The sequence below is a fragment of the Pogona vitticeps genome, chromosome 2, assembly GCF_051106095.1.
Source record: "Pogona vitticeps strain Pit_001003342236 chromosome 2, PviZW2.1, whole genome shotgun sequence".
Lineage (NCBI taxonomy): Eukaryota > Metazoa > Chordata > Lepidosauria > Squamata > Agamidae > Pogona > Pogona vitticeps.
The window spans coordinates 137,498,545-137,516,916 of NC_135784.1; the positions used below are offsets into that span (position 1 = coordinate 137,498,545).

The 18,372-nt window shown below is 42.2% G+C and overlaps 1 protein-coding gene across 15 annotated transcripts in view; it reads left to right on the forward strand.

Annotated features, from left to right (window-relative positions):
• Positions 1–17,030, forward strand: part of EPN3 (epsin 3) — a 43,432-nt gene extending 26,402 nt beyond the window's left edge. For 3 of the 15 annotated variants that reach the window (XM_020815153.3, XM_020815162.3, XM_072990615.2), the window contains 7 exons: positions 5,015–5,098; positions 5,933–6,040; positions 7,418–7,595; positions 8,228–8,524; positions 10,334–10,429; positions 13,356–13,586; positions 14,548–17,030. In XM_020815153.3, the coding sequence (XP_020670812.3) occupies positions 5,015–5,098; positions 5,933–6,040; positions 7,418–7,595; positions 8,228–8,524; positions 10,334–10,429; positions 13,356–13,586; positions 14,548–14,873 (1,320 nt within the window). In that variant the 3' untranslated portion in view covers positions 14,874–17,030. The remainder of the gene's footprint in view (positions 1–5,014; positions 5,099–5,932; positions 6,041–7,417; positions 7,596–8,227; positions 8,525–10,333; positions 10,430–13,355; positions 13,587–14,547) is intronic. The other 12 variants (XM_078386084.1, XM_072990616.2, XM_078386086.1 and 9 more) reach the window with 7 other exon arrangements.
• The last annotated feature ends 1,342 nt before the right edge of the window (positions 17,031–18,372 follow it).

Here is an 18,372-nt window from a genome sequence, read left to right on the forward strand (position 1 = left end):
CTTGTTCAATTTCAGTCTCCTCAGCAATGCTGGTTGGTGCATAAACTTGGATTATTGTGATGTTGAATGGTCTGCCTTGGATTCGTATTGACATCATTCTATCATTTTTGAGATTGTATCCCATTACAGCTTTTCCCACTCTTTTGTTGACTATGAGGGCTACTCCATTCCTTCTACGGGATTCTTGTCCACAATAGTAGATATGATAATCATCTGAGCTGAATTCGCCCATTCCTGTCCATTTTAGTTCACTGATGCCCAGGATGTCGATGTTTATTCTTGCCATCTCCTGTTTGACCACCTCCAGCTTCCCAGTGTTCATAGATCTTACATTCCAGGTTCCTATGCAGTATTTTTCTTTGCAGCATTGGATGAAATACTAATAGATCTGTTTCATGTTATAGAGATTATGTGGGTGACCACATCGGCCATTTACTGCACAAGTTACATCAGATTAGTCAGCAATGAAATTGAATACACATCCAGCAACTACATGATGTAGAGCTCAATGTAGGCAAGCCTGGTGGGGAATCTTCTCATTTCAGTGGGAAATTGTCTTTGTTGTTCTTCTTCTTGTTGCTGTTGTTGTTCAGTTGTCAGGGATGGTTTAAATTTGCTGCAGTTGGCTGGCATCACTTTTCTTTGCTTTTAGCTTTGTGTTACTGCGTGATTCAAAGGCAAAAGAGCATTCAAAGGAGTGTCAATTCCTCTCAGCTGAGTGCCTATTGTCTCCAGAGTACTTTTTTTTAAAATGGGGGCTTTTAAGTCACTGCCACAACAAATTATCACTAACTCATTTCAGAAAAATAAGTTTTTAAAAAACAAATGGAAATTACCAATTAGCAGCTACCTCAGATCAAAGGTAGCTTCTGCTTTTGGAGTTTTGTGCAAATACAGTACAGCTTTCTCTGCTCATGGCTGCTAACTCCTGCAACACAGTAATTGTTTGTCGTCTGGATGGCTACAGAGATTTGACCCCTAGAAACTAGCAAGGACCCAATTTGAAAAACTGCAGACCACAGCAAATCAAATCATATTTTTCCTGTTGTGTAGATGCTTATGCAAGTGAGATTTGTAACACTTATTCATATGCAGGATCTAGCTCTTTAAGAGAGATGCTTAAATGGCAGCAAGACCTGTGGCACAGTGTTTAAACTGCAGTACTACAGTCAAGCCTCTGCTCACGACCTGAGGTCAATCACAGAAGGTTCAGGTAGGCATCTCAACAGTGACTCAGCCTTCCAGCCTTCTGAGGTTGGTCAAAGAAATACCTAGCTTATTGGGGGCGTACATGTTGTTTGCATAATTATGTTGTAAACTACCCAGAGAACGTTCTAGCACTGTGGGGCAGTATATAAGTCAAAATAACTTCCTCTCTTTTGTGAGCAGATGTGTTACACATTTGCTTTGTTTATTTGGTGGCTTTTAAAGAAATGCTCTTACCTCAAAAATTTTAATATAGACAGGTATCCTTTTCTCAACATTGACACCTGTGTTTTCTTATGTTTTAAAAAGCAGTAACATTTCCCAAAGACAAAAAAACTTTAGTTTAAAGTAAAAATGTATGTTTGAAGCATACCAACAAAAGTAAGGCAATTCAGACAATAAATCATATCCCCTTGTCACTCAAAACATGAACACACTAATGCATTTTTCTGGTGTCTTAAATTAAACCCAGGTAAACACTATAGTTTAACTCTACTAGTCATCTAATCACACATATATAATAGCTGAAACCCTGTTGGTGTCATTTTACTCTGTGCAATTAGAGTGATGTCATCAGTCTCCAACAGTAACATTTAATTTCGTTTAATTGAAAGCATCATATCCCACCCACCCCCCATTTTATATTACAAGGCTCTCTGGGGCTCCTTTTGCCCTAGGGAAGTCTCAAGAAGGGGTGGGGAAGCCTTTAATAGCCAGGAATTGCCACCACAGGTTCTACCCACCAGCACTGGAACCACCACCACCACCACCAATCTGGCAGTGATTTTTGGCCATCAAAGACTCCCCCCCCTCCCTGGTCCCGGGGCTCGCATAGGATTCTATGGGGCAAAAGAGAGCCCTGAGTAGCTTTGGAACCTGGGTGTGCGTGTGTGTGGAGCCTGCAGTTAAATATCAGAATATCAGTCAAGAAAGTATTAGGAGTTGGGCTCAGCTCTCATTTCTGCCATTAGCTTAGTGTGTAGCTTTCAGCAAATCATTTCCTTGCTGTCCTAGTTCCCATTTGCAAATTGAGGTGGTCTCAGGGATTCTGTGGAGGCAAACATGAAGATAATGATGTTTTAGAACCTATGAGAATAAAATGGTGATGTACCTCACAATTTAGGATGCGTATAGTGATTTAATGTGCAGCCCCTTCCTCTGAGGAAGCTCTCTATGCAAAACTAAGCTTTGGCACTTGGTAGCCGACAGTAGATACTAATGTGCACCTATATGTAAGTCACATTGTATTTCCAACTTATTGGCCGAATAGGCTAGGTGTAATTTCTAAAGGAAGTGGACATCTGTGCTCCTGTCAGAACTGATTTTCATGATGCTGCACTAGCTGTTCAGGATGATAGCTGGGTTTTGGGCTAAAGGCAATAACAACTGTGATTCGTTTTTGTGAAATGACAGTACAAGATCTGCGACAAGTTGCCCTTTTAAATTCAGCATTAAGATGGTACATGGAATAGTCTCCTCTTTTTTTGCAGGGAATGGTGATGATGGCTGCTTGTACTGCTACAAAGTGTGACTAATTTTTTCCTGTTGGGGTTAAAAACAAAGCCAGCGTACCTGCTGGTGCCACAATCTACCAGTTGCTTGCTGTTTCACCTTGCTGTAGCAGACTGGATTTGGGAATGACACTTAATAAACTCCAGCCCAAAGGAAGGACAGAAGGTTCATAGCAGCCAGCATAGCAAACTCTCTGGTTTTGGTAGCTTGGGAAGTCAGCCAGCCTGCTAAAAGTCTGAAAAAACAACACAACACAAAACAAAAAAGCTAGACCTGCAGGCACTCACTGATGTTGAAATAAAAAAGTTTGGCATTATTCATTTAGACTCTTCACTTAGTGTTTTTAATGGTTTGTAGATTACTCAGTCATTTCCCCTGTATACAAGTGCTGGCAACGGTGGAAAGGGAAAACTTTTTAACTCTGGAAAACTTTTTAGTTCTGGGGAAAATGCTGCCCTGGTGCTACATATACAGCCTTCCGTCAGTTGATCCAGAGAACATCTAGTAACACACTGTGCCATTTGTGAAAGATGTTTTGTAGACAAACACGTTCTCATCTTCTATTACTTGGTTGTATTGTGTGTCCTACTTTAGAGAATAAAGCCTTCTTTGAAAGATTGTCGGAGGACTTTCCTTTGTTTGAAGGACTATTTAGTCCAAGTCAGTTTCAAAGACAGGAACCATAAAAAGGGATTACAGGTATTTACATCAAGCAATCAATGGTTGTCAGTGTCTAGATAGCAAACTGGGTGGGCATGCAGGTCATTACATCACTTTCTCACTGACTAGAATGGATTATGATTCATTTCTATCTATTTCTTTCCCCAGACTCTGTAGACAATATGTAAAGCTCCACCCTACTTGAGTGCTACATGTAAGGTGGCATCTAGGTTTGCTGTCTTGAAAGACAACAGTGGGCCCTCTTTTGTTGGAAGAAAAGTGCTTAAAACCATCTGCATTTTATTTTAATTTATTTTATTTGCTAAATTCCAGCTTTTATCTGTTTCAAACTTCCCTGAGATTTAACAATTGAAAGACAATATAGAAGTATTTCAGACTTCCACAATCATTTTCATCCTATGGAGAAGACAGGGGAAATGGATGGACAGGGCTAAGCTCTGTGGGAGTTGCAAGAGTCTGTGGGTGTGGTAGTATCTGCTCATTATGGTCTGCAAATGAAGCCTCTCAAAAAACAAAAACAAAACAAAAAACAAACAAACAAAAACAAAAAACCCAAAACCTTCCCGACCCATAAATCCCTTGTAGTTCCCACAGAGCATCTGTTCCCCCAGTCTTCTGCACAAGATGCAAATGGCTATCAGTGTCAGAAATCATTAGTCTGAGAACTTGAAAAAAAAACTATGAAGATTTTGATTTCTTAATTAAAACCCCAAGAAGTCTGGCTGGGAGAATTGCAGAAGCTGTATTTCACTGATACCAAAAATCTGTGCGTCACCTCCCAAGTTTTTTTTCCTTTAAATGGTTTAAAAGAAACTGTCCAAGGTGCTGAATCTAATTTAGGGCTAGGAGGGCAAAAGATTCCCCACCTGATTCCTTATGGCTCACATTGCTCCTGGGTTGTCTTGTTTATATCGGCTGTGGGTTAGAAAAACAGCTCTGGCTGGTCCACCTCTGCTGGAAGAGAGAGACTGACCTGATGTTAGACATGCTCTTGCTTTTGTGTATTTTTTTAAGTAACTGCTTTATGGATTTGTTTTATGTTTGCAAATATTTAATGCAGCATTTTCTCTTTAAATTTATCAGACTCTAATTGGGTTTAATTATTACAAATTAGCTATAGATTTTAATTATAGCTTATTATAACAAAATAAATCCAATACACTATGTGATAGAATGTGAAGAGAGAGAGAAAAATCTTCCCTCAATACTCTCATTTTAAATTCCCACAGCTGAATAAATGTCAGTGGGGTGTGTGTGTGTGTGTCACAAAATATATACCAATCTTTGTAATAACATAATAGGCAAATAAACAGTAATATAGATAAATAAATGAAGTATGGGAGGATAGAAGAAAAAAACTAGGGAGAAGCAAGTTGAATGGAATTATGGCAAACTGGATGAAGCAACAGAAACCATAACTCTGGATGAGCAGCAGAATCATCAAAAATAGTAGAATCTTCATATGGCTGGACTTAAAGCCATCTTGCTCTTTGATCATAAAGGGAAAGCAGGGTTGAAATCTAGAGCCAGAATAAATGACTGAATAGAGACAGCCTGTGAATAGAGACAGCCTGGAATTAAAGCAAACTTTTACCCACTTTTCCTTCATTGTCAGCAGCCACAACCTCCAGTCTCCAGCACAGATGAAGATTTGCAATTACAGATAGCGCTTACCCTGAGCAAACAGGAACATGAGAAGGTATCCCCAAAACCCAGATGGTGAAGGGTGCTTTAACTTTTCTTCTTCTTGAATTCACATCTTTAAATGTCAGAGCTTGAGACCTTCTTTGCATCTTGTTCTGAAGACAATGCTGCTATATCCAGAAGGGTCTAGAAATTCTGCACATCTGTGAGCTTGCCACAGGCTTGGAATCTAATCACCTTGGTGGAATCCTAAATATGTTAATAAGAGAAAAATTAGGTTTCTAGTCCTTATCATTCCGAAAACAATCTTCAGTCACGTAAGAAGTAATTACAAAGTCTTCGGAACCCAAGAGTGGACCTTATGGGTTCTCTTCTTCTCTCCTTCCATGACAGAAATGTCAAATTCTAAAATGAAAGTTTGATCACCAGAACAATGATTTAAAATTCAAGTATGCAAATATACCTTTTCCCATAACTATGAGACGCAATCCCAAGTACATTAATTTGAAAGTAACCCCCCCATGGAGCACAGTGGGGTCCACTCCCAAGAAAGTATGCATATGATTACAACAGGTCTTTGATCACAGAATTTGTGTGTGTTTCGGTGGGGATTAGATGGAAGAATTCTAGACCCCTTCCCCATTCTTACCATGACCTTTGCTTATGTCTATTTTCTTCTGCCTTGTGGTTCTTTTCTGGCTGATAACCTTAACTTTCAGTTTTGAAAACTAACTATTCTTAACAGAGAGCACATTAACATGGATTTTACAAATGCATTTGACAATTACAAGTATGGCTGTATCTCGATTATGACTGTGGCCAGAGGGAAGCAATTCTTCGTTTTTCTTGCATTCAGCGCAGACTATTGCACTGTTTGTTTTAACTGCAGGAAGTTAGGGCCTGGCAAGGAGAAAATTCACTACTGCAGAGAGCACTGGAAGAGAGTCACTTAGGCACAGAGGAAGAAGAAGAAGAAGAAAGGACAAAGAAAAGTCAGGTATGAGGAACCAGTTTGCTCTGTTCTTTGGCACCAACATTAAGGCTGGCCCAAGACACTTGGCCACCTGAGGCAAAGAACAAGGTTTCTCATGGACCCTGCTCCACATTCATCAGCTAACCAGTGGCAGTGGAATGCTAGCAATGGAATTCCATTGTCCACTACACCGGAGGGCAGCAGGCTAGTTTGGAGAAATAGGGCAGGCCAGAGTTTGGCTTTGCTGGTTGGGAAATTCTAAGAGCTGTAGTCCGAAAAAAAACTAACCTCTGAAACAGGATGTGAGGCACACACAGAAGTGAACAGTGCAGGGTTTAGGAGGAGGAAGCCAAGGGACTGTGCACGCTACCCCTTGGCACCTGCCTTTTCAGTTTGTTGCTTCACTGCCTTGTGGGTCCTGACAGACAGGCCACACTATTCCATTGGACAGTACAGATTTGTGTTCTTCCTGCGTGGCTTGATGTCACACATTATTTAACACATTGAATCCTAGTATGTCACTAGCTTTGTGAAGATTTCAGTCCAGGCCATGTTAGGAAGCTTGCCCTTTCACCTTAGCTTTCCAGAGATTTATGACAGACAATATTTCAGACTGCTACATCTGTGGCATTCATAGAATTGTGAAGTACAACTGAGAAGAACTTCAGAAAACTGTCCAAAAAAGAGAGCAGTTCTCGCTGAAACTAAAGCTTGCTTGGATCAAGGTGCACTGAGATCAGGTTCTTATTGTGCAATCATTCTTTGTCATACATGGAATTTTATTGGGGTCGAAGAGTGATGGAGATTACATAAGATAGAGAACAAAAACGTTATCTCTTTCAAATGGCACTAGTACGCCTTCATCTGGAGGTCAACCTGTATATTACAGATGGCATATCATTAGAAGGTGAAAATCACTTTTGTGTTCAGATTCTGGTAAAACTTTGTGCCTCAGTAGCAGTTGCAAAGAGGACCCTGTTTACTTCCCAGTGGCCCAAATAGCAACCTATTATTGCTTTAAGTGGGTCTTAACCATGCCTACATTTCTCCAGTTGTATCCACAGTATTGGGAAAGTGAAATACCAGAAATATTGAATGTGAATCACTTCAGGGTGAGACTCTGAGCTATGAACACAGAATAAGAATTACCTAGAAAATGAACAAGGAGGACAGTGAGGGATGTCTTCTAGCTGATCCTCCAAAACCTATTGATTTAAATCTTACCTTTAGTCCCAACTATGGTAGATTACCAGTGAATCAACTGATTCAGTGGGTTTTTCCTAATATAATCAATAGTTGGATTTAGGCCATCATATGCTATAGTTTTGTTATGTATTAAACCTTTCACATTTTGGGTATCTGTGGACTCCTAATTCATTTTATTCCTCCATATCTTTGCAGTCTTCTATGTTGGAATTAGTTGACATTTTTGGACCAGCACCTGTCACTTCTGCACATACGTCAGCTGACCCATGGGATATTCCAGGTGGGAGCAACCCTCAATCTGCTGAGGTTTGGGATCATGATACAGCCTTTTCTCCTCCAGCTTTGTCCTTGTCCAGTTCTTGGGAGCAAAACAGTAAGGAGCTTTGCACTATCTCTTTCTCTCCCCCCCCCCCAAATTTCATTCATGCTTTGTCCTGCTCTGGCAAATGTTCATCCATTGTTTCTGGGTGGTTCTGCTTTGAGCCAAAGTGTTTAAATCAATAAATAAGCATAAGTGATTAATACATCTCTCATTAAACAATGCCCCTCTTAATTAGATTGCAGATTTTAAGAAATACATATTTATAACTACAACAGCAGCAACAACAACAATAATAAAATTTAGCAGTAGTTTGTAAAAAGCACTTAGAAAAACATAGTCTGGAAATTTTACTTTTAATAAAAATGAATATAACGCAAAGCTAAAACCATCCACAACTGAGCTCATACAGGAACAAATGCTTTATATGTGGTGGGTCACATGGATCAATGAATCATCTAAAATGATTCCTCCTTTCAGAAGATATCCATATATAGATTTAATTAATCAAAGCAGATGTGATTAATCAACTAAGCTTTCTTCAAGCCAGTAACATCTGAAACACTTGTCTTCATTTAGGATTGCATCACATACCTGCTGCCATCCTATTTCCCCTCCTGCCTCCACTTGTGTCGCGGTGATTGTATTTTGATTTGCTCTACACCTACCTGTCTGCTTTCTTTTAGATACCAAATCTACTGTAGAAACTACAGGAGCATCTTGGGGTCCGACTGCAGATCCTTGGGTACCTGTACCTTCAGGGGATCCTCTACCCTCTTCTTCAACGCACCAGGTCTCTTCAGGGCCTTGGGATCTTCCCCATGCCACTCCTTCTTCTGGACCGTGGGGCATGGAATCCCTGTCATCCACTGTCACATCTTCGGATCCCTGGCGAAAGTCCTCCCCACCAGCTCCAGTCTCGGCAGATGTTGCCTCTACTGCTGATCCTTGGGGAGGCTCTCTTGAAAAGCCTTCCACTGCTGGTGAGAGAAACTCATTTTTATTTGCATCCAAAGTCAGATAGCACGAAGAACCACTTGCTTCTTTCTGTAACTGTTATCTGTAATTTCCTTCTTGCAGCATGTGAGCGATATAACATGCTATTTGTCTGCTCAAGTGGACTGATTACCTGAATGGCAAGTTAGCTGACATGTTGCTGTTACCTTCATTACAAACAAAGGAGCTTTCCCTTCTTTTTTTCTCCTCTGGAAATATTCAGGTCTCTATGGTACAGGAGGGTGCCTGGCTACCTTCCTCATCATAGAGAGGTACGACTTAGTGTTTCTCTGAAAATGTTGGTGTTCGCTGCCAAATGTCGGTAGGAGCAGATGCATAATTTCAACAATGAAGGTGGTCCTACAGCTCTTGGAGTGGGATGTATGGGGCAAAGTGACCAGGAAGTTGCTTTAAGACTTTGCAAGGTCCCTTTGGCTATGAGGCTAAAATAAGAGAAGCCTACATGTCGTCGTCGTTGTTTAGTTGTTTAGTCGTGTCTGACTCTTCGTGACCCCATGGACCAGAGCACGCCAGGCCCTCCTGTCTTCCACTGCCTCCGGGAGTTGGGTCAAATTCATGTTGGTAGTTTCGGTGACACTGTTCAGCCATCTCATCCTCTGTTGTCCCCTTCTCCTTCTGCCTTCACACTTTCCTAACATCAGGGTCTTTTCCAGGGAGTCTTCTTTTCTCATGAGGTGGCCAAAGTACTGGAGCCTCAGCTTCAGGATCTGTCCTTCCAGTGAGCACTCAGGGTTGATTTCCTTTAGAACTGATAGGTTTGTTCTCTTTGCAGTCCAGGGGACTCTCAAGAGTCTCCTCCAGCACCACAATTCAAAGGCATCAATTCTTCGGAGGTCAGCTTTCTTTATGGTCCAGCTCTCACTTCCATACATCATGACAGGAAAAACCATAGCTTTGACTATGCGGACTTTTGTCGGCAAGGTGATGTCTCTGTTTTTTAAGATGCTGTCAAGGTTTGTCATCACTTTCCTCCCAAGAAGCAGGTGTCAACATCTGCAGTGATCATGGAGCCCATTCCAAATAAGAGAAGACTACATGACTTCTAGTCAATTTGAAAAACAGAACTTGTATGCATGCACCTAAACATAACCCCGCATCCTCACAAACCACTGTTATTCTAGACTTAGCTTGTGGCCCAGAGATGGATGAGAGCCAGCTAGAATGAGACTGCTGTGCATTGAAACCTCTCAGATGGATGGTGGGTAAAGAACCCCAGCCTCTGGCCGGAGTCAACTTTTTTAATACTCTTCCACCTAAAGCCCACCCTCTTCTTGTCCTCAAATGAAGAAGAGTCAAAAGGATCATATGAAGTTCTATACAGATTTAACAGAGATCAAACATTATAACTCAGTTATGTTGTGGCACATTTTACATGATATGCCCAGAAGAAGGACACCAACGAACCAGCAAATTCGTGGACCCCTCTCATCAAGCCAGTTTCAGCAGGTGTTTCTGTCCACTTAATCACCCATTCAAGACCAAGGCACTCCCAAATGTCTTGCACTGCCGCAGAAGGATGCCTCCCAAGCACATGCCACTGCCAGTGAAAAGCAATCCCTCCCTGAAAGTCCTGCGAAGGTTCCCACTAAGCTCAAGAGGGGATAGGAGATACCAGGGGAAGTGGTTTTGGCACTGTGAGTTATTGCTCCACCACAAACATTGCTTCTGTTTTCCCTGAGTTGCTAAGTCGGCAGCGATGCAGGAAAAGGGGAAAGTATTGGTGTCTAGACCATTTCATCTCAGGAGGTTTTCCTTCTGTTTTCTCTCGTTTGCAGGCAGTGCTGCTTTTGACTTGTTTGCCAAACAAGTGGATCAGCCAGAACACGACAGTTCCCAGGCACCATCATCTGTGAGGTCTAACAGCCCTGTGGGTAAGTTCAAGCCTTGACACAGCTGACTCCAAGCTGAGCAGGTCCGGATCTTTTATGCTAACAACTCCGATCAGCTCAAGCGGTCAGCAGGGTCAGTACTCAGGGTGCGGGGACCTGTAGGCTTAAACATTAGGATGAAAGCTAGAGAGGTACCCAGGAAAATAAGTGGTTATCAAAGCTGTACAAATGGCCAGAAGGGTAAAATGTTTAATTTCCTGTCACACATCCTTAAGGCACATTTTCTGAGAACATCATAGTCCCATAATTTCAGCCTCCACCACAGTGGGCATTTTATACCAGGCCTGGACAATGTTTTGCAGCCTTAGAGCTGCATGCAGTGCTGAAGGGACTGCTCATGTACATGCACACATGAAAGTACTCATATGAATTGTTACTAAACTTCCTTATTCACCTGTGTCCCTGGACCAGGGCCACACGTGGCCTCCCAAGGCTGTTTCTGCTGTCTTTAGATGTCCTGTTGAGAACAACTCTGCAAAAAAGTAGTTGCAGATGGACAGATGTTTTGATGGTGGGGCACATCAGGTTTCTGTGAGCTGCACAAGGAGCTGCCAAATATCAGAGATTGTCCATATGTTTCATACTTGCCACATGCTCAAATTTCATAGCGCACACCCTGCAAGAGAAGCAGACGGCTTTGTCCTGGCTTCATCCATCATACAGTGACTGGTTTCAGCCTCAGAATGCTAGACTTTTTGTGCAGTTCCACCCTTTCAACTGGAGGCTGATACTTATGTAATGCTGGGAGCTCATCACAAGCCAGTTTTTTTTTAAAGTCCAGTATTGTGTTAGTGAGCCATTCGATTCTGCACCAGTGAAAGAAAAAGCCTTAGGGAAAAGGAAGGCTTGAAGTGAGACTTGAAAGCTGAGATGGTGGTGACATAACACCCGCATTAAAGGAAGGCTGTTCTGAGAATAAGAACTATTACATAAACACTGCTTTACAGTGAGTCTGAATAGACATACAGTGAGAATGGTTTGGTTTGTCATTATGGGTAGGAGGCCTCAGGCAGAAGTTGTCTTTCCCAGTTCTAATAACTGAGTGCCTTTTAGCTGGAGAATGAAGGGGTGTACAGTGCCTATGCCAAGATATCTCGTATGCTTTGCATGCAACACATACAAGTGCACACATACATCTGCAGAAAAATACACAAAAACATTACTTAAAGTAGGCAGGAGAATCTTTGTATAACTAGGTAACAGTGGTAGAGTTGCAAAAGAAAAGGAATCTAGCAGAAATGTAGGTGGGAAGGAGTTTCATATTTCATATGATGCAAAGTTTTGCTGGCACCTTTCAATTCCTGAAGGGCTTGGATTTCCTAAAGAAGAGATATAAGGAAGATTTTCCTCCCAGAGGATGATATAGTATTCACCTATGACTAACATCTGGAGATTGCATGTCAGCAGCGGGTGGCACCAAAGCAAAATGGGTTGCATCCTACACACTTTTTAAATACACTTCCTCATGATATGTCACGTGGATGCACATATCCTCATAGTGTAACATACATATGAAGTGTCCTGCTTCCAGATAGGAAGACCCGGTGGGTTGGTTATCTGGAGAGCAAAGCACCAATGTGGAAAAGACAGGCTGGAGCAGAGTCTGGGAAAATTCCAAATCAGTCCTGCCGGATAGTGTCAGTTCCAAATAGGGAGTTTTCAAAGCTGACACTGACAGTCTGAAATCAGCAGTCAGAGGGATCTGATGAGAAAAAAACATGGGGCATGAAAGACAGGACATTGAACAATGATAAGCCAGAACCAGAAACTTTACTGTTGCTGGTGCTACAAGGAAATCCTACATTTTCCTGGTCTGGGAGGAGGCTCAAGATCTCATCTGAGTACATTCTGGTACTTTTCTTCAGAAGATGTGACTTCCAGCACCCTGGGGGACTCAGAATCTATACAGTCTTCATCTTGGGGTGTAATTTCATTCTTGCAAGAGGGCTCCTCGAGTGAAACCATAACACAAACTTGTTCATACACCCACACATTCCTAGGACAAAACCACAGATCTTTTAGCCATTTCTTTCACACAACACACACACTGTCTCTAACCCATAGTCTGGCCCCGAGAGCTCCATTCACCCTGAGAACTGCAGATTTCCCCATCTAAGGGGCATTTGCTTGAATATTTTGATAATCATCCAAAGTCCTGTTCCAAACTCCTTTCTCATCAGAGATGGACTAGTGACCACTCCTGCTGCCTCACTGATAGAATTTATTGCCTAAGCAAATCCATCTAGTTCACTCTTGTTCTCTTCTTGGTGCTAGGTGGGCTGCTTCAAATAATGGTGATGAGGACAAGGCAGCACAGTTGTTCACAGACAGGATATTCCATATAGAAATTCACCAGGATGGCTCTTGAGCCTTATTCCAGTACTGAATCTTCCACCATACATGAGGGCAACAGGCTAACATAGGGGACACAAGGTGGCTTGCTATCCTCAAACAGAGGAGAACGGCCAAGGAGCTGAGAAGGCCAAGATGGAGAGTTGGCTGGCATTTCACATAAGCCATCATCTACTCCTGAGGTACCTTCCTCTCTCTGCCTCATGTTAAGATTGGCCTGGAGTACCACGTGCATTTTTCTATATGGACCTTTCAGTTTTGCTGTTTGTATAGACATTTTTGTCCTGTTCGTTGTATAACCAATTTTGAGCTGAAATTTTCCTTCTGCTGTGTTTTCTTTTCCACTCTAGTGTAATTCATAACATTCTTATGTTTGTGCGTATGTTTTTGCAAGCCACTTTGATAGCTTTAGTTGGTGACTAGCTAATGCATCTCAGAAATGAGTACATAAATAATTTGGTAAACACTCAGAAGAAATGTGGGACAAACCATGCTTTTTATGGCGAGGAACAGAAATGCTCCACTGGTTTCTCTTTCTGTCTCTTGTTTTTGGTAGATATGGGCCTGTTTGGTGATCTTATTCCAAGTACCAGAGAAAACGGAACCAAGAATAAGGATGTTTTTGATATTACAAGTTTAGGAGATTCTCTTCCTGATACAAAGAAGGAGAAGAAAGATAGCAAAACTCCAGAGACATTTCTTGGTCCAAATGCCTCTTCCTTGGTTAATTTGGACTCTTTGGTCACAGCACCCCAGAACCTGAAGTCTCGTAACCCATTCCTGGCAGGTAGGTCCTGTAGGCAGAAACGATCCATAGTAAACTGCATTGGGACCAACATGAGGCCCACTGTTTGTTTGTTTCAATTTTGTACTGATCTTTGTATAATTCAGCCCGGCACAGTGCATTCCTGTTGCACCATCCCCTACCTACTGTAGCCCATGCCACAAAACTTCTTCTCCTTCCATTTAGTACATTTCCCTAGAGGCTTTATTCCTTCATGACATAATGGGCAAAACCCTGTTGTGCGTGGCACAACCTAAATTAAGTACCAAAAATATTTAATTTATACCTATTAAAAGCTTCCTATTCCCCCCCCCCCAACCCATTTTAGGTTCCAGGGCTCCCTAAGGGGCTACCTTTTGCCCTGGATAAGCTGTTCAAAGCCTCACAGTAGAGAGGGGGAGCCTTTAAGAGTGAAAAATTACTGCTGGATTGGCAGTGGCAATCTGAATCCCAGTGGCAGTGATTCAGCAGCTGTTTTTGACTTTTAAAGGCTTCCCTCCATCCTGAAGCTCCCAGAGACTTCCCCAGGGCAAAGGGGAGACCTTGGGATCCTCAGAAACTGAAACGGGTATAGGAAGCTTTTACTTAGTGTAAACTAAGTGTTTCTGTATCTGATCTTGGTTACACCAGGCACAAAATTATGCAACAGGATTTTGCCCAACCTTTCAGAGCTGATGTCTCTTCCACTTTGACCTTGGTCTTGAACCAAAATACCATTGGCACACACAGCAAAAGACACACCCACAGTAACCAAGATGAAGCACATTTTCATGTTTTCCTTATTGGATATTAGAGGGTATGAGTTGTATTGTTACAAAGCATGCTCTCTTTGTGTGCAGAATTTCTAGAGGGAGTTTTTAAAAAACACACACAAAAAACCCCAACTTTCTGTATCTCAAGAGTTTGCCTGTGAGTCTCCTGTTGAATGTTTTGCTAATGGTCGCCTCTCTTTTCCTTCCTCCAGGCCTTAGCACACCTTCACCCACCAACCCATTCAATGTCATTGACCAGGCCAAGCCAACCCTCAACCAGATGCGGACCAGCTCCCCAGTACCCAGTGCAGCCATGGGAATGACCATGAACTCCATGTCCTACAGTGCTTCACTCCCTCTTCCGCTCAGCAGCATCCCATCATCAGTGACCCTTCCAGCCTCCATGAGCGCCTTCCCTCAGGCTGGAGCAGGACCTTTCCCAGAGTTACCCACCAACTTGCCTCAACCTCTCTTACCACTCTCTGGCTCAGTCCCCCCAACATTACCTCCCCAAAGCAGTATGAACCCTTTCCTCTGAGAAAACATTGTTGATGTCGTGTGAACTCTCATCCTGCTCCTTCTCCAGCTGTTATGGAGAACCTCCCATGCAAAGACTTTTGTGGATACCTTAGTTTGCCTGGCCAAAGAGACTCAGCAGAAATCTCCTTTCTTGAGAAGGCTAGAGAAGAATCAACCATTCCACCATGTTGATCATTTTCTAGAGTCCACCCTTGAGGGTGGTGAGGACATTCCTATCATCAGCTAGCCAGTTTTGATGGATGCAAAGGAGATGGGAGATCCATGGTGAAGAAGGGCTTTGTTTTTCCAAGGTCCCTGCTCTCCTCTGTTTTAATGTTGGTATGGACAGGGACAAAGCATGCTTCCAGACATACAGCTGTTAGAACTGTAGACGGCATTGTCCAGTGTTAAGAAGAAGAAAAAAAGAAGACATGGGAGGGTTACAAATGGGAGAGGATGCTATCCGGATGCATAAAATTTCATGTTTGAAGCAGGGCAATCACACAATACAAGCCTCATCTGGAAGCACTCTGTGATTAAAAAGAGTGATGAGGCACCTTCAATGGGACAGAAAAATAATTTTGTAATCTGCATGGAAAAACACACAAATGTTTGCAAAGGCTTGCAGCTATACTGCATGTATGACAGGGCACAGGCTCATTTCTGGAAATCAAGGCACCTCAGCACACGTAGCTAGCTACATGTTACATGCAAAAGGAGAAAATCTGGTTTCCTTTTTACAGTGTCCTCTTTATTGGGTTGTTTGACGAAGGGAAATTTCTTTCTCAGCTGCTATTGCTACCCAATTGCAATATGAAAAAAAAACACAACAAAACTTAAGAGCCTGCAACTTGAAAGCCCAGCATTCCTAATCCTAAAAACAGCAAGTAAGACAAACTGCATAAATATTTGCCGCGTGCATTCCTAAATCTGTTTGCAAAGCTTGGAGCGAAGTTGATAGCTTTTGAAATTTTGTGTCAAGAATTAGGAAGGTAGTGGGATGAGACATGCAGAAAATTGTGTGGGTGGATGTGCAAGATTTTTTTAAAAGTGCTTGCCAATCTCAGTAAACGCCTGTCTGCTTTGAGATAAAGGTTGATAAGTCTTGTTGATAATGGAAATAGAGTGGAGCTGAATCATGGACTCCAGACACCTAGATTACTTGAAGTATCTGATCAATCTTCTTCAACTTCTAATGGTTCAGTTTTTTAAAAAAATGCCCAGAGGTATGCTGGATAAACTTGGCAAACTGAGATACTCAGGATTTTAAGGAAGCTGTCACACTTTACACTATAGGAGCACATCGTTCCCGCTCTCACTCAAGCTCTTTCCTAGATGCTCTTTCTGATACTGTGCTTCTGCCTATTTTGCTCCCAAATGACATCTCAGTTCTCACTTCGGGAAACCCAGTTTCTTCTGTGTCGTCCTCTTGGCTGATTCCTTTATTACATGCTTGATTCTAGACTTTGTTGCTAGCCTTAGTGCCTACCTCTCAAGCCCTGATTTCCAGAATGCGGAACTCTGGAAATGAAAAAACTCCAATACGAGAAAACTCCATAGTTCAACCACACTTGAATGAGCCTTGTGAGATTCAGTGAAAAATTATGGATTGCTTTAATGGACGCAAAAGAGGGAAGGACCCTGTTTGATTCAGACTTGAGGAACTCTTGTCCATTACAAATTTTGCAGTTCAGCTTCACAGCCTTGGTGCATTTCATTAGCGCTCAGATGTGCTTTAAAAACCTCAAAAGAGAAATTGGTAAAATACTTTATCTTTCATTTCCAACCAGCCTCATCCTCCAGAGTCCTCCCAGCATATTAATGGATTTGTTGTAAAACTGGGAGTTGGAATGGCAGAGAAGCAGCAGTGTGTACAGCATGAATTTAATATCCCAATTACCGGCTGTGTCTTAATTGAAGATTCCACTCAGCATGCAGATACAAGTTTCATTTGCAGGGCAAGATGGCTCTGGGGCACGGATGCAGCCAGGATATGCTAGAGGTGGGGTGGAAAAGGGGCCAGGCAAGGAGAGCAGCGTGGTACAATAATTAGGGCTTTACTGCCAAGTATGCTTAAGCACTACCACAGCAATCAACATACCAATACAGACTTTCTGGCTATAACTGGACATGGGTAGGGTGGGGAAATAAACAGTCAATAAAATGTTCTAACGTGCTTCATGTTTCTTGATGTATTATTGTGTGTGTGTTAAACTGTCTCCTTCCCCTTTAGTTGGGGATGGGCATAGAAAAGAAGGATTGGGGCAAGATCCAAAACTTCTTTAAATTCTCCAAATATTTGTTTAATTTATTCTGCCTCTACACCGCCTCTGTTGGAAGCTGCTTCAGCAAATTCAGCATTGGGACAAAAGGTCTTGCCCTCAGTGTGAATGGACAATCACCATAATCCAACCAATCAAATGTGGCTGTGTACTAACACTGCCAGGCCACTTTGGTGTTGTGGCACTGGTAATGGCATTCGGTCTCAGGGCTAAATTATGATTGCACGTGGAAATGCCTTTGTGCTTCTTTATGTCCTATTCTATTTCTTATTTGGAAGAAAACAAAATACTGTAGGTGCATGTACTCTCATACATGCTGTGTGAAATTCATAACATGTAACTGAGCCTTATCTTGTTTCTTACTCCACAGCAAGTATGTGTGGATCCAATCTGGATCAGGGTTGCTATGTGTAGCTAGGGGAGAGTTAGTTCCCCCCCCCCCGTCACTTGTTCTCAAACCACCACCACCCCCACAAATTTGCCCTCTTCTTTGTTGTTGATTTGTTTTGTCAACATGCTTCCTCACAAGGGGCCTTTTGTGCCGCTAAACCATTGTTTTCTTTTTTTGGCTAGAAACAATGTGAAAACAGTGGATCTGTGCAAAAGCATTTAAAATAATGCCACATCAGCTAGCTATGGCCACCCTCATAGTCAGGATCCCTCTATAATGCTCAGCAAAGATACCATACAAGGTTCATTCAAAGTTTCCTTCTTGTAGCTTCTAATCATTTTATTGTTATCTGTCCAGTATTGCTGGAGGTCAGGTGGAGGGAATTAGTTATGAACCAGCTGTTAATTGGTTGTTGTGGGTTTTCCGGATTGTTTGGCCATGTTCTTAAGGTTTTTCTTCCTAACGTTTTGCCAGTCTCTGTGGCCGGCATCTTCAGAGGACAGGAGTCAGAATTCTGTACTCTGGTGCAGTTTGCTTGGATAGTTGAGTATTTATAGCTGTGTGTCACCTTTTGTCCTGTTCAGGAGATTGGGTGATTATGGTGATCAGCATGTTTTTTGTTGTGGGTATATTGTTGTGATAAGGAGGAGAGAGTATCTGTCACTGTGATTGATGGGTGTTGTTAGCTGGTCTTTTATGTACAGTGATCACCAGTCCTTGTGGCTGGGTAGAATTTGTTTACCTTTTGCAGGCTGTATTTTTCAGTGCTGGGAGCCAGGCTTTGTTGAGTTTTAAACTTTCTTCTTTTTTTCTGAAGCTCTGCTGGTGTTTGTGGATTTCAATGG